At 40.7% G+C, this 16,867-nt stretch overlaps 1 protein-coding gene across 2 annotated transcripts in view; it reads right to left on the bottom strand.

Annotated features, from left to right (window-relative positions):
* SLC6A1 (solute carrier family 6 member 1) overlaps nt 1-16,867 on the bottom strand; it is a 558,279-nt gene that overhangs the window by 283,914 nt on the left and 257,498 nt on the right. For both annotated transcript variants that reach the window (XM_085624874.1, XM_085624873.1), the window contains one exon: nt 10,725-10,834. In XM_085624874.1, the coding sequence (XP_085481000.1) occupies nt 10,725-10,834 (110 nt within the window). The remainder of the gene's footprint in view (nt 1-10,724; nt 10,835-16,867) is intronic.

A 16,867-nucleotide genomic window follows, 5' to 3' on the forward strand; every position in this document is an offset into this window, starting at 1 on the left:
CTCAAGGAACTTGTCATCCAGTCAGAGGCCGGTCCTTAATCCCAAAGGGCGGTCTTTCCACCCTTGGTATTATCATGCGCAACTTCCGGCAGGGTTTCCATGCTGGCCTTTCCGGCATGAAAACCCTGTTGGAATACATGTTTGGGGGCCCCTAGCAGCGCCCCATTGTGTGCGCGCCCACCTATGGTGCCCGCCTGTCAATCCCTGCACCCTGTCGAAGGCACCTTGAGGTTACTGCCACGGGTGCAGGGATTAACACCACCTCCCATTTCCCTATGGGAACATGTACTACAACCGGTTTATGGCTGTAATACATGCTACCATAGCGAAATGTCATCGGTCGTATCCTAATCAGGAGGTTGTAACCGCCAACCAAAGGTCAGTTGGTCCCAGTTCTGAGATGGTGTCAAGTAGACGCAAGTCCACCCGCCATTGTAGTAGGCCCCTAATAGTCACAAGTTTGCATACATTGAGTCTTATAATTCCTTGGTTTGTAATATGATTAGGAAGGAGGATCAGTGGCTGTGGGTAAAGGCTTTTCTACATTTCCTATGAATAAAGTAGCCATCACTAAAGCCGACTTTCAAGGTTCAATCGAGTTTAGGGATGCTTTTCTCTGTCAAAAATCAAGGGTGACTAATGAAGGGTATCATATCAATTGAGACCATAACTACTTGAATTGTTAATCTTGAGATTGAAGATACAACATAATGGCCACTTACTTAAAAATGCTGGAGAATCTCTTATAAGTAGCAGTGAGCTTAAACTCACAACACTATCCTGGAATATTTTTTACTTTCAAAGATGGTATAGGCAACCTGATATACAAAATACATTAAAAACTCTTGGGAGTCTAATGTTGGCAAACACTTGGTGCATTACATCCCTCTGCAATTAATCCCTTTGTGCTTTTTAATTAGACCATAGGTACTCATAAACATTTGTCCAGGGTCCACAAAGTATGGTCTTTGGTGTGACTGAGGGCCACACTGATGCCTGCAGGGTAGCGGTAGGGGGTCTGGGTGGGTCAGAGATTGTGTAAGGAGCACTAAAAATATGTTAAATAAACGTGCCAGCATTTATTTGCAGGTTAATAAATGTTTGCCTGTTTATTTAACATTGTTTTATGAACATTAGTGCTCAGCAACTAAACAGGATGCTGCTGTTCTCCGGGGGGGGGGGGGGGCGCATGTAAAGGTCAAGAGGGCCGCAATTGGCCCCCAGGCCGTACTTTTGAGTATCACTGAATTAGACAATTCCAGGTGTGCATGGTAGAGGAGTGGGTGGGTTGGCTACATTTATGAGTAGTAGTTTTAAGTCCCATGCCATGAAATCAGTACGGCAGTGAAGAACATATACCTGCTCATCATAGATTGGCATGTATCAATATAGCCTTATAGCCCACTGCAAGAGCTATACCAGTTGTTAAAGTAATCTGAACTCAAGTACTAGGCCCAAGCTGCAGGTGAGGGCCTATGATGCCGGTGAGGGCCTTTAACAGGAATAGCCCAAAGAAGAAGGTCTATAAGGCTATTAGAAAATTCCATTCATTAAGGGTAGAATGTTCTAAATTAAAAAGGGAGAAACAGAAAGACAAACAATGGAATGTGGGAGCAGAAGGCTTATACCACCCATTATAAGTGTCAGTGTCTTCAGTGGAGCTCTCAACATTCTAATGTTCTAATGGAAGTTAAATCCTAGTGAGATCTAAATCTACATCTATGTTAAAAAGCTCAATGTTTGTATCACAATGTAATTGATGTATATGTGCATAATAATTTCACTCTAAATATTTGTGACCATGTTTTTCCTGTCGGAGAAGAAGGTATAGCTCTTGATATGTTCACAAGATCACTACATAGTCATTTACTTCAAACATTGGTAATATAGCCTGATAGCCCTCTGCCAAGGGCTCTACTGGTTGTTAAAGGCCCTAAACACGAGTTATAGGCCCGAGCCACAGGCGAGGGCCTATAATGAGGGAGAGGGTATTTAACAACTGGTATGGCCTGAGGGCTATAAGCCTGTTAGAACATTCTACCCACTGTGTAGAATGTTCTAAACAAAGGGAGAAACATGAAGACAAACATTGGAATACTCCAGGGCGTTTACCACCCATTATAAGCCTGGAGCTCCTCCATTGTCTTCAAAGGAGTTCTCAACATTCCAATGTTCTAATAAGAGATATGAGTTGCTTACAAAATGGATCAGCAATGTGAATAATAAATATCTTTAGAGGTGATGTGGAGGAGGTGGAGCCCTCATTCCTTAATTGAGGATAGCTGAAGAGAACTTTAGATATTCTTGCTGGATAATGCATTTATGTGAAAAGGGAAATGCAAATAATTGTTTCTTAATTCTACGTTTGTAAAGTAATGAATGATATAGCCCCCAGTTTCATGGCAAACTTCTTAACAAAGATGACTCCCCTGGATCAATAGGAAGTCTCCTGTACAACTTTTAGTCTCATATGGCAGAAAGATCATACACTAGACAAAAAGTACCCCTTATGTCCCCCTCCTCAAAGAGCAGATCTACCCGGTACAAAGAGTTGCCCATGTCTATGTGAGCAGCTCCAGTCTGTTTGATCATCTTTACTGGCACATTGTGCACAACATACACCTAAAATTCCATCCATCCTCAGACTCTCATGCATTCAATACATTGAGTTGTCCACCTTTCCACTCATACTTCCATTTAACCATCCATCCATCAGTATCCATTCTCCTTCATACACACACACACACACAAACACACACACACCAAGCCACCCACACCCGGATGGCTAAGAAGGTCCTGATCTAAAATAAGTACATTCTCAAAATAGACACATTTAAAGGCTGATAAAATATCAAAGTTGCTATGAGCAAAGAAGTCAAAACCAAGAAGAGTGAAAACGCCTTTGTGACTTGGAATTCTGTCTTATATCCCATATGTTACTTCACACATGGAGGGCATTCGTTTTTGAGGGTTTTTTAAATAAGACAGCACATGCTTTACGTTTGTCTAGAAAAAAATCATATTATCATTTGATACTCCTCTGACACTTTTCACTCCTATGTGCATGTGTGTTCGATATGCTCAGCTCATTATCTCAAAATCTTGCCACATTTTTGTAATATTGGTCAGGGTTGAATGTGGGTTTTTTGAGCTGATATCATTGATTTGAAAGAACATAACTTGAATTCTGCAGTCTTATCAACCTCAGGAAGACCTTCACACCTAGAAGATGACCATACTTCTAAAATCAAAGCGGCACACCCCCTTACTGTTTGCCTTGGCAAGTACCAAAGTTGTAGAAAAAGATCGCCCAACTCACAAGGCTATCCATCCACTGGAACATGCAACCCCCTGCATCTTGGAGCTGTAGAGCATCTGTTATTATTCAACCGGGACAGAAAACACATATGTTCCCATCAATCGACGATCCAATCATATCAAAGGGAGTCTGAATTGCAGAACCACTTCTTCCCTTAAGACACTTTGCAGCAGCCATGAAGTTTCACTAAAGCTATGCAAACCCTCCATTACATACAAGGTATTTTTTTTTTTTTTGAAAATATTTTTATTGACAACACAAGTAAAACAAAAAAAAAACAGAGATTAGCTGATGGTGGTAACATATACATTTGATATCGTGTAGGCCGTACAGATAGATAAACAATAGAGACATAAAAAGGATTAGAGAAAAGTTCCCCAAATTTTATCAAATTTTTTCGATGATTTCAATCCTCTCATTTTGGCAATAGCACGCTCCATAGTGTAAATTTCGTTAATCAAAAACCACCATTCCAGAATATGTGGGGGTTTCTGGGAAATCCATGCCCTAGCAATTGTCAATCGAGCACAAGAAAATAAAACTGTTAATAGGACTTTGTGTGGGCAATTCTCAGATTGTATGTCTAATAATACAGACAATGGCGAGAGAGAACCAAAGACAATTTGTTTTTGCAGTAAAATATTTTCAAATCCGGACCAGAACTCGGATAAAACTGGACAAGTAAGAAATATATGAGTGATATCAGCCGCGACAAGATCACATTTGGGACACTTAGAACGTGAATTTGATAGAAGATTTTGAGACCAGTTGGAAATTCTAAGCGGGGTATAATATAAAGAACAGATGGTTTTATATAACTGAATCCTAAGGCTCGATGATTGAACCACTTTATTAATATTACAGAGTGATGCCGAAATTTTGGTAGAGGTGATGTTGGTCCCTAGTCTAGATGTCCATTTCAGAGCAATTTTGGAACAGTTATCCTCTTTAAAATTATTTAAACATTTGTAACCCCTGCTAATTAGTGACTTCTGATTTTCCGAGTAAAAACACGTCCATAGATCTGAGTCCGAGACTTGATTGATTTTCATTTTGCAAACCAGATAATCTCTAATTTGCATGTGTTTAAATCGCATAGCTTCGGTTAAATTAAAAAGAAGTGTAAGCGTTGTGAAATTCAAAAATCCCTGATTACCGTAAAGGTCTCCCAAAAAATAAAATTCCCAAATTGGCCCAAACGGTCCCAAGTCTGTCATTGAATATTCCTGGTAAACCAGGATTACCCCACAAAGAAAGCTTTGAATGAAAAAGAGAAGTCTTACATGTAGTTAATAAAGATTTCCATACCGCAGCTGTCTCTCGCGCAGTCTTAAACTTGACCCTTTTGAAATAGTTAGGGTCGTTTGTTCTTGCGAGAAATTGATTAGAGTCAGTGCCCAGCATAAATTGGTGGTAGTAGTATGGACTATTTGGGATAAATAGACTACGGAGGCGGCCAAAAAAGGTTGCCAAAAAATATAATTTGAAATCGGGGAAGTTTAAACCACCTTTATTAATCGGTAATTTAAGCAGGGCCAGCGATCTTCTAGCTTTCTTATAGCCCCAAATATAGCTACTAAGAATCCCATCTAGTTTCTTAAAAAAAGAATTGTTAACCCGTAAGGGTATAGACCTAAATAAATATAGAAATTTGGGCAAGATCTTCATTTTAATTAAATTAATCCGGCCTATAAGGCTTAAGGGTATTTTATGCCATTTTTTGAGTAGGCCAGCGGTTTCTTTCAATAAAACATCATAGTTGAGGCAATTTATATCGCTTACTTTGGCTGATATTTTAACACCTAAATAAGTCGCCACCCGGCAGGTACCTTGTACAGAAGTCAATGGTTTGTAGTTTAGTATTACCTGTGTTTTACTTAGATTTAATTTGTATCCTGAGATTAATCCAAAAGTGTTAGATTCTTCAATTATCGTTGTAAGAGTTTTTTCTACATCAGTGGAATATATAGCAATATCGTCGGCATATGCAGTGATTTTCAGAGAGTTAGAGCCGAATTCCAGTGGGATAATATGGGGTTGAGTTAGTAATGAATTTATAAACGGTTCCATGGAGAGCGCAAACAGCAGGGGTGAAAGCGGGCACCCCTGCCGCGTACCCCTAAGTATTTTGAAACCTGGGGAGATCATGCCTGCATAGCTAATTTTAGCAGTTGGGGAGTCATATAGGGCCTGTATCCATCTTAAATATCGACCTTCAAAGCCGTACGCCCTCATTACAGCCCAAAGGTAATCCCACCTGACTCGGTCAAATGCCTTTTCAGCATCTAAGAGTATCATGCCGAGTCGGATGGAATTAACCGCTGCTACATCAAAAGCAGTAATTGCCATATTAACATGGGCTGTAGTGTCCCGGCCGGTGATAAATCCATGTTGTTGTGGATTAACTAGCTCAGGCATATAAGGAGCTAATCGGAGTGCAAGAATTTTAGAAAATATTTTGGCATCTACGTTAATTAATGAAATAGGCCTGTAAGAGCCACATTCCTCAGCAGGTTTATTTTTTTTAAGGAAGAAAACAATTTTAGCAGAATTCCAAGAATTTGGAGCCTTCCCTGTTTGACCAATCGAATTGATTACTGAACAGAAAAGGGGAAGTATTTCATCGATACAAGTTTTATAAAATTCTATAGGGAGTGTGTCTTCCCCTGCAGCTTTACCAGACGAAAGAGAAGTAATAGCCGTTCTGATTTCGGCGATGGTAACATTCTCCCCAAGTTGCCTATTGTGTTCGATTTCTATGTTATTGGTAACGCGATTGCCGATGTATGCTTTAATATTATGTAATGTAGGGTTATTTTCCGGAGTATATAGATGACTGTAATACTTAACGAATTGTTCTATTATATCTGTAGTTTGATTATAAATAGTATTGTTGGGGCCTTTAATGAATTTAATTGTTGTATTGGCTTTGTCATCCACAATTTTATAAGCCAAAATCTTACCAATTTTATCGCCGCTCTCATATTGAGAGATTTTAAATTTATGTAATTTTACACTGGCTCGTTCTCTAAGAACATTTTTAGTAGCAGATCGAAGACTAATTAGCTCTAGTCCTAGTTTATCTGCTTCTGATGAGCCTTGTATAAGAGCGTCTGCTAGTTGATTTTCTAGCGACAAAATTTTGGTAGTAATGGTCTTATCCTCTTTGCGGAGTTTGGAGTTTTGTATAAAAATAAATTGTTGGGTAAATCCTCTTATGCTGGCCTTACAGGCATCCCATACATGGATTGGAGAGGTAGAATGGAGGTTTATATCGATAAATTCAGAGATATGTTCTTTAAGTTGTAGTATGAATTCTGAATCTGAAAAAAGTTATCTGGGGAAAGAGAATAATCTTATATCTTGTCTTCTTGAAACTGAACTGAAAATAAAAAGAATGGGATTGTGGTCTGAGGAAAGTCTTGGGCAAATACCGATAGTGCTAGATTCTAGAATCTTATCGGAGGCCCAGATCATGTCTATCCGAGAACATAGTTTATGAGGTGCGGAGTAATACGTGTACCCTGGTATTTTAGGATGAAGAATTCTCCAAGCATCTTTTAGGTTATGTAGGCGGCCTAGTTCCAATATGGCCGCCCGTGTCTTCCGCATACGTTAAAACCCCCTATGTTTAGTAGTGTCTATGTCATAATCGATTATACAATTAAAATCGCCGCCGATTAAGAGTTCTCCCTCCCATTCCAATAGTTCAATGTTTAACCAATCAAAAATATAAGGGTCGTCAATATTAGGTCCGTATATGGAACATATAACATATTTACAATTTTCCAAATCGACTTGAATGATTATCCATCTACCCCTTTTATCTGCAGCTGTTTTAATAACATTTAGTTTCAATTGTCTCTGTTTTAAGATAGCCACCCCTCTGATAGTAGCATTTAGAGTTGTACACGTAACAACCTCATATCCTAATAGCCTTAACAAATTCCTATCTTTGTAGTAGATGTGTGTCTCAGTGAATAAAGCTAGATGGGGATTATACAATTTAAGTTCTTCCTGAACTAATCGTCTCTTATTCTTGCAGTTAAGGCCGGCAACATTCCATACTAAACAGCTAAGTCTAAGCATTTCAAAAGTGTTAGAAAGTCAGCTATTCTAATGATAACTATCATACATATCAGCTTTTCTTTTTTATTATTATTTTCAGTAAGTGTTACTATTGTGTTGTAATTTTTAACATTATTAACAACCACCCGTGAACCCCTACTCCAAACCCATCCCAGCCGGGACCTCCCCCCAAACCCCCCGGGGCAGAGCACCCCTTTGTTCCATGCTGCCGTTGTTTGGGCAGCCTAGTTGAGAGGCAACATCGGATAACTCCCTCTAGCTCCCCCACTCCGCCTAAAAAAGAAAAAAAAAAAAAGAAGAAGAAAAACCCATACAGTGCATGTGCAAATACGAATGCGGCTGCTAATATGAAAAAAGAGAAAGGTTTAACGAGCCTGAGAAAAACCACATATGTGCAGCATCACGTCACGTAATGTGTTCAATATTAATAACCCAACTCTTATAGACACTTTGCCCAAGCAGAGCTATTAAGTGTAGCGACCAATCTGCTAGGGCCTAAAGTGAATAATTATGTACATGGAAGATTTATAGATGGTTCTTAGCTAAATTTCGAAAGTGCAGTCTCAGCTTCTTTAACATCGGTAAAAATGTATGTATGGCCCCCCTTCATTACTTTTAAACGGGCAGGTTCTTGCAGGAATACCTGCCCACCGAGAGATTTGAAAGGGTCAATAAGTTGTCGTAGCTTCCATCGTTTGTCCATAATGGCCTTGCTCAAATCAGATCTAACAAAGAACATAACATTATCGATTTTAATAGGGGAGTGAGGCTTGGCCTTGGAGGAGACCGCTTGTCTTAATAGATAATTGCCAAAGTATATCAAAAAAGGCCGTGGAAATTTACTCTCTTTATTTCTCTGAGCCAGAGGTAGCCTATGGACCCTTTGTAGCTGGGAGTCCCAATCCCAATCTGATAAGTCTGGGAAAGCTCTCTGAAAAAGGTTCACCATATAGGCCCGTGGGTCAGATCCTTCTGAGCCTTCCGCTATGCCAAAAAGTCGGAGATTTTGCCTTCTTTGACGATTCTCCATATCTTCAAGTTTATTCTGAAGACTAGATATCTGCGTGTCGTGTTGGCTAGTTAAAGTTTCGGCCCGGGCAGATATTTCCTCGATACCTGCGACCCTTTGCTGTAGCTCCGCCACTTCTTGAGTGATTATTCCAGATTGTTTAGTAGCTTCTGCTAGAGACTTCTGTAGTTGGCAATTGTCCTCTCTAAGCTGTAAGAAGTGTTGTTGTGCTTCGTTTCTATGATCAGTCAAGATCTTTAAGATCTGATCAAAAGAAGAAAGGTTACGTCCAGTGTAATCTTGGGTAAACAGGGAGCTTGCGGGACTTGCAGGGATTGAAAGCGGCCGTTGGGAATCCAACTCGGTAGTGGTTACTGCAGTAGAGGCAGTAGAGACATAAGAATCATGAGATTCAGCTAGGAAAATACCTGAAGCAGCAGTGGATGAGATAGTCGAGGCAGGTTGGTTTATTTTGTCTCCGACTGTTGTGGGGCACTCCTTTAGATGCTCTTCTTCCTCAGTGGGGTGAGTGCCTGAGAGACGTAAAGGCATATTCTTAACCCCACCTTTTGCCTGTATCCACCGTCGTAAGGGACTTTCATCAATAATGGCTTTGCCACGAGTTTTGAGGACTGAGCTTGAAACGGACAAAATGGAAGTATTGAGAATCTTCCCTTTCTTTATTTTATGTTTCGCTTTTGATTTTCCCTTTTTGGGACCAGAGTGTCGTAGGGGAGGACTAGGCATATCTTCTTCTTCTTCTCCTTCAACCGAATCTTCATCATCGTCAACCCGGCAGTCCTCTGTTTCTTTGTGATTTATTTTGTCTTTGATTAATATAGATTGCATGCCCATAGTGGGCGAAATCAGTATACTCGAGCTCTTCTCTGTGTGTGCGTATGTCTGGCCGGCCCCTTGAGAGCATTCAGACGATTTCGAAATGTCGGCCGTGAGCGTCCCCCCACCGGCCAAAATAAGAGTCTCTGGACATCCCTTGTTAGATAAGTTAGGATTTGTTTCTCCATTAACACTGTAGTTATCTGATTGTTGGTTTATACTTGGATCAGATCCGATACCAGTCAGAGACAAAGCATCAATATGCGTCGAGGGCAAGAGAGGCACTGGGGGGCTAGCAAAGACAACGTTGCTCCCAGAAGTTGATACGGAGCCTGACCTGCCTTGTGTATCTGCAGAAAATGAGGAAGCTCGAATAATCTGCTTACCGGGGATCGCAGTTGTTTTCTCGATATTCCCAGCGTGTTCTGCTGTAACCTCCGAGGCCACCAGGGAAGCCGCCAAAGGAGCCGAAGTTGTAGCTGCAACAATGTTTCCACTACAAGCCGAACTCTCGACAGTGAGACCCCTCCCGGTCCGAGCCGATCTATGAGCATTTTTTGGGGCCATGACGCGGGTATCCAAAATAAGCCACGACTCTTTTCCTAAGCAGGAGCAGAAGCCGTGAGCGGAGCACACTGCCGGAGGCCGTTGCGATCCTAGACCAGAGCAGCCGAATGAAGAGTCCCAAAAGGCTCCAGCTACACCCAAGGTAATCATCGGTCGAGTGAGAAAAGACCTCCGTCCACAACGACCCAGCAAGAAACGCAGCATCCGGTGTCTTAGTTCGGTGTCTTAGTTCGATAGAGAAAATCAGCAAGTGAAGAAAATAAACGGGTAAATGAGTAGGTTTTTCTCGAGCTTATTCTTGAATAATTCTCATGCGGCACCGTTCTCAGACAGAGTGGGAGAGAGGGAGCGTCTCACAGTGCTGCCGCTCAGTGGCGTGTTCAGCCCGCCATCTTGTCCCGCGCCCTCCTGAGACATACAAGGTATTTGTAAATACATATTATGATAGAGTACAAAGGACTGGCTTGCATTTTATTTAATTGGGCATCTAATCCCATTGGGCATTTTACTGGTGGTCTGAAGCTTTTGGAGGCTGGCTTTGAAATTTCAAGTCTGCAGCTGGTGACTTTGTCTCCTTCCCCACCTCCCCATGGTTAATTGCAACAGAGAAGCGGGGTGGGGCTTTAAGATTGTGAGAAAGAAAGGGAGAAAGGAGCGCGAGGAGAAAGAGATTAGAGAGGGAGAAGAGAGAACAAGGAGAGAAGGAGAAAGAGAGAATAGGTGGAAAGGGAGAGTTAGAGCGAAAAGGGGAAGGAAGCAGGCGGGTTTGAGCATTTAAGCCAGAGCTGTTTTTGCTTTCACAAGCCGACCTTGTAGAGTAATACGTCACCTAGTGATGTGACCAAAACACAACAGAATGACATGAACATTTGAATAATGTGTAGATTACTAAATTGAGCTTACTCCCAAAATTCTAAAACAGCGCTCGTCATATTCGTGGTGTTAGCCATGCTGTAATTGGAGAAGCATCGTTCCGTGTTCCATGAGTTTCCACAGTGTCTCCAGGGGAGATTCTGTAAAAAGCAAAATTGCATGGCATTGTATTATTATCATCCACATTAGTCACGACTTAACTTGCATTATAATTCCGATCAGACTTTACAACTGCTGTGGTGCATCTTCTGCACAGTCTGCACATTTGGATACCCCAAAGAAGACCGTTATTTAAGCAATTATTTCTAGGTAGTAAAGAAAACGGTTTTTTTAAATTAACTTTAAAGTAGGATTATACTGCCCAGGGTAACTTAAAAATGTACTTTGCATTATATACCAACATTATTTTCAACAAAAATTGAACTAATTGTTAGACGATTAAAAATTACCATTTTACAGGAATACACAAAGGAGTTGAGATTCTATGTACCAATGCAAACATAAAAGGTAGATGTAAATCTTTCAATTCCAGTTGCTAAAGCATGAATTGGTATTCCTGCAGAATTATACTAATATTACATATTGCAGCAATGTGGTGCCAGGTAAGTGGTTTGGTGGAATGTATGACGTTACAACGCATACATTTACAGCGCATGCCTCTACAACACAGTTTTTACATCGCAACATCCTTTAAAACGCGTTCTTTTACATTGCATGCCATTACAGTGCATTTTCAGAAACTACCTTTACAACGCATTCCATTACATCGCATTATACCTTTACAACGCATACCATTACAATGCATACCATTAAATCGCATTTAAGGTAAGTGTTGGATAGTATAGGGGTAATAATTACTATTCTAACTCCAGTGAGTGCAATAGTAGGGTAAGTGTTGGATAGTGTAGGGGTAAAAATTACTATTCTAGCTCCAGTGAGTGCAACAGTAGGGTAAGTGTTGGATAGTTTAGGTGTAAATATTACTATTCTAACTCCAGTGAGTGCAACAGTAGGGTAAGTGTTGGATAGTGTAAGGGTACTATGCAATGTCATGGTACGCATTGTAATAACTTGCGATGTAATGCCTGTGTTGAGGTGACTTGTGTTGTAATGACATGCGTTGTAGTGACATGCGATGTAATGGCTGCGTTGTAATGACATGCGATGTAAAGAATGTTGCGATGTAATGACTGCTATGTAAAGGTACTGCGATGTAATGACTGCATTGTAAAGGTTGTTTCCCGGTTTGGTGCACAGAGGGAATTATTTATTTCAATGGGATCATATATCATGAACAGCTGTGCTAGCTCAGAGAATAGCACTTGTTTTATGCACTTGTACTGTCTAAATTGCATTCAAAAACTTGGAGGCATATTTACAAGGGCATTGCACCAACTGAGCGTCACTTTTAAGGATGCTCTTGTAGCTCAATGACCTGTTCCATATTTGTGTGGCTTAACTCTGCTTTGTAAATACTGTACCCTTTCATGCAGGTATCTGAAAGGGGCGTGCAATGTGTGTTGCTGTGGGCATTTCACTCAACATCAATTGCTTTTTGATGCGGCCCCAGATTTAAAAGGATGTGTAGATCTGAGGCAGCGCCAAAAATTAACACCACTAAAGATTGTTTATGTGCAGGAACATGTCCCTTACCTCGCGTAAACAATCATCCCTGCAAAACAGGCACCCTTGAACCTTGGTGCAAGGTTGCCTGATTGGCAGGGAATCATCCCTGTAAAACAGGCTGCCTTGCACCATGGTGACGGGTGTCTTTGTTGGCGCTAGGCAGCTTTTTTTAGGGCCAGTGCTAAGGAAAACACAGAGGTGTGCATCCCTGCATTTTTTTGAATGACGCAGAACGGTTTAGCTAAATTGCTCGCAACACCACGCCATTTCTTTGTAAACCCCCTGATGTTCCTCTGACTTTATCAGACGGCACAGCTTGGAAACAGTGAGATGGTTTTGCCTCTTTCTGTCTCCAAGCTGTGCTGTCTAAATCATGCACTAACTGAGACAATTGATGGTAAAGGCATGCTTGTTAGACAGTGAAAGCACTTGAAAACAGGCGTTTTGTTTGCTCTGAGTCAGTGCAATTTTCCATGTTATATCCCTTAAAAACATGAGGGCTGAATCAGCTCTGCTTCTCCTTCCGCACCAAAGCACATAAAGGAATGAAAGTCTGAAAGGGACAGCAAGTATCATTATCAATATTTGAATTATCAATGTGACATAATTGCAGCCTCAACTCCTTAAGTGACAGAGTTAATAATGCATGATATGAGAACCCATTGATTCCAGAAACCTGCATATGCTCGCATTTTATGAATGGCTACTAATTGCTCTCACCACTCAATAACAAGTCATCACTCTGGGGCTGCAAAGCATTTGCACATTCCTTCGTGAGTCACAAGGGGTTAAACATTCCATTTGATGCCCCTTTTCCTTGTGACTTATAAGGGCTTGTGAGATACACCCTGCAACGCGCAGTAAAAATTGAGGTTCCAAATACACATTTGTAAGACAGCTGATTATTATTTGGAGTCCTTTCCAACCAATACGTCTAAAACCTTCTTAGGTAGAACACACACGTTCAGGAAATAAGCCTGGGCTCAACCTCTGGTAGCTGTCACGCAGAACAGACAAACGTAACTTAAGGAAAAGTGTGTAATGTATTTAGCAGCACCAAAACAATAAAAAAAATCAAACAACAGCACAAGAAAAAATATCACAACTAATATATAACAATAGATAAAATTGTAAATAGAAAAATTACATCAAAACAACTATAATCTAATACAGTGAGCTAGAGATATACATTTTTAAAATGGAAGGGGAAAAGTTCTAAGAAAAAGTAAAGTGCCAATCAGAAGTCACTGTTCGAGGTTAACTGGACACAAGGTTTAATGCTCATCACAATAGAGCAAAGGGTGGATACACCATGCAGGTTGTCCTAGTCAATGATTTTACCTTCTGACTAAGTCTCCAAATGGAAGTCATAGTCCCCCATCAGGGCAAGGCGGCAGGCTGCTTCTAGGGAAGTTCTATGAAAGTCAGTTAGCTATTTTACTAGGTCCTGTGAAACTTCAACTTTTGCGTCAGCGAACGTTTTCTCATCAGTTTAATATTTTTCACGCCTTTGAGTAGCACCCATTGGAATGGCAGGAGACATTAAGCCTGCCATCTAGATAGAACTATGTCTGTCAAATTTAGATAAGGGCATATCAGTACTTTTAATGGAACAGCTGTCCAGGTGGCTCACTTCAAGGTATACAAATGTTGGTGTACGCCAATCTTTAAACTTTTTTTGTTTTGTCGAAACAACCTCAAAAAGCAGGTTTTTTTCTGAAAATAAGAAACTAGTTACTCCCACACACTGGGGGTTTTCTCCCAGGATGTGGGGGTTCATTATTGCTGTTTGTGTCCCTGAGCACCAGGCTTTTTCTAACAGTAATGAGTAGAAAAAAACATTATGCTGTCTGCTCTAACTAGAGCTGTCAGTGTGATGGCTTTACTTAATCAGCCCTACTGCATCGGAGTAAGCTTTACATGTATAGAACAAACAGGGGCTCCAGCAACAAAAAACGTATCATCTGCCAATCTATAAATGAGGTGGGTGGGCCAAGAGTTGGCGGACAGGGTACTCTGCCACATTTGCAAAGCAGTACCCATTCCGAAAAACTCTCAATTAACCCTATGATTATTTTTTGTAACTCAAAATAATCCAGCAGGGACAGCCTGATGCTGTATCTGACAAAGCCCCGGCTTGTTCTTCAGGGCCCACACATTGTCTCACACTTCAAAAGGTTTTGGTTTGGAACACAGCTGGCAAATGAGATTAACAAGCCTTTGAGAAGTGTCATATCATCATGGCCTTCAAATAAAGAAGAAGGGAGGAACTAGTGGAAAGACTCAAAGATAACAAGTTACAAAGCACCAGTATGGAGGAGGGATGTAGGTGAATTGCCAATCATGTTAACCGGTTTATCCTCAAACCTTTTCAATAGAGGGATGACATGAACTCATTTAAATTGATCTCTGATGAGCCTGAAAGATGGAAAGGCTGAGGGTACCTTAAGGGTTAGAGAGTTTTTAGTTGAATTAGCTCTAATGTATGAAAAATGGGCATCTAATATTCGAGTTAAAACATCTAAAACTATGAAAGCTTATATGGGAAATAAAAGGAGCGATGAGACTGGGAAGGAATTCTAATGGATGGAGAGAAGTGAAAGTAAGTTCTTGGTTGAAAAGCTCCTAAGAATCACATCAGGAAACTCTTTAGTAGATGTAACAGATGGTTAGAGGTCAGAAAGTTCATTGGTTCTTTAATGCTTTTAAAAATCGTTTCTGTAAACTATGGGTTAAGGAGATCATGGTGGAATCGAATTTCTTCTGTGTATCCTTGACACTTTTTTATTTTAGTAAAAAAGTTGAATCATGGGCAATCGATATTAGCATCTCTTAGGGACCTATTAAATGTAGCTGCTTTAGGATGGCAACAGTGCGGCTTTTTAGGAACCAGAGCAAAGGCCTTGGCAGCCGAAATTATTCTCTCGCAGTAAGAGGCATATTGTTCGAACACAGACAAGGTCACCAAAGACAAGGTAGAGCTCAGCATCAAGGGGCAGATCTACTAGGAAGTGCCACAGCGTGACAATGCAAGCCCTTTGCCTGCGCCACGCTGCGGCACTTCCGAAGCACAGGAATGCAACATATTTACAATAATATGTCGCATTCCTGTGCTCTCACCTGCGTTGGCACACAAATTGCAGCCATGCGCTGGGGCAAGCACCATGGTGCAAGCATGCCTGCGTCATGGGGAGATTGTTTTTGTGCAGGAAGGGGCACAATACTGCACAAAAACAATCACTACAGGCATTTTACTCATTCAATGAGTGCTGTAGAATGCAGCATGGTTTGAAAGAGGAAAAACGAGTGGAAATGAAAACATTTCTCCTCACTGCGCCTCGCTAAGCCTCCCCTGGGGAGGTGTAGCATTGACACGCATTTTCTGATTTACGATTACTCGTAAATCTGGAAATGTGTCTCCTTCCATGGGTGTTGCGTGGGAACACCCAAACCAACACCCATGGAATGCCCCATCCACGCAAAGTCTTGTGTGTGAAGAGGCAATATTTACAAGGAGAGGAAAAGTCACGCAGGGTGGCTTTTTCTCTCCTTGTAAATATGGAGAAGTGAAATACGCCTCCAGTACGTCACAAAAAGTGACGTACTGGTGGCGCAGTGAGCTCGTAAATCTGTGAGTCTGGGGTGTTTTTTAGCATGGAAGCTACTCACAAAGAAGCTGACAAAATACTTTAAAACGCATGGAGTAATCACCCAAACCTATCACAGAACGAGTAAGGAGATTATTGATTTGTATTGAATTTTGTGTAGAGATTTCCAATCCATCTCAAACTCCAAAGTGGTTTCAGCATTGTCAAGCATATAGCCACACTATTTGCTATGCATGCTTGGTAGAGTGTTGTTTTTTAGACCTGTCTGTGTGTAAAGAATTGTCGTTGAAAGAGTGATCTGAGATATCCCGATCACATAGCTAGTCATGGTTGTGGAATGCACTTTGTTAATCTAGTTTGCCAAGCATTCATTCAAGCTTCAGGATTTTTTTATTTTGACAAAATATGTGTTTGCTTCATAGATGCTACAATTAATGTCCCTACCATAAAATGATTAGCTAGCTTTTAACTGAATTTGCAAGTCAAATAAATAATTGTTAATCAATTTCCTGTAATAACATAGGGTAATAACAACACCAATGCATTTTGGCCAAGCACTTCTTCTGTAAAAATTATTCAACTGCAAATCGAAACACACAAACACCATAATCACAAAGCATTACGAAACTTAAAACCAGTATCATAGGTGTACTAACATTATCACATTACTGTTAACTACTTTGCAATTTCAACATACTAATTAGTTTACCAAGAATATAAACCCAGGGGCATATTTATGAGCCCCTTTGCATCACTGTTTCACCACTCAATGTGATGCAAGAGTGACACAAATGAAAAATTTGATTTATGAAACATTGCGTGGCCCTGCGTGTCTTCATAAATCTGGAGTAATGTAACGCAGTGCAAATGCTGTGTTGCATTACTCTGAACCAGTGACACATTTCCAGGGGTGTTGTATTGTTGTTCCCGTGCAACATC

Source organism: Triturus cristatus, chromosome 9 (assembly GCF_964204655.1).
Source record: "Triturus cristatus chromosome 9, aTriCri1.1, whole genome shotgun sequence".
Classification (NCBI taxonomy): domain Eukaryota; kingdom Metazoa; phylum Chordata; class Amphibia; order Caudata; family Salamandridae; genus Triturus; species Triturus cristatus.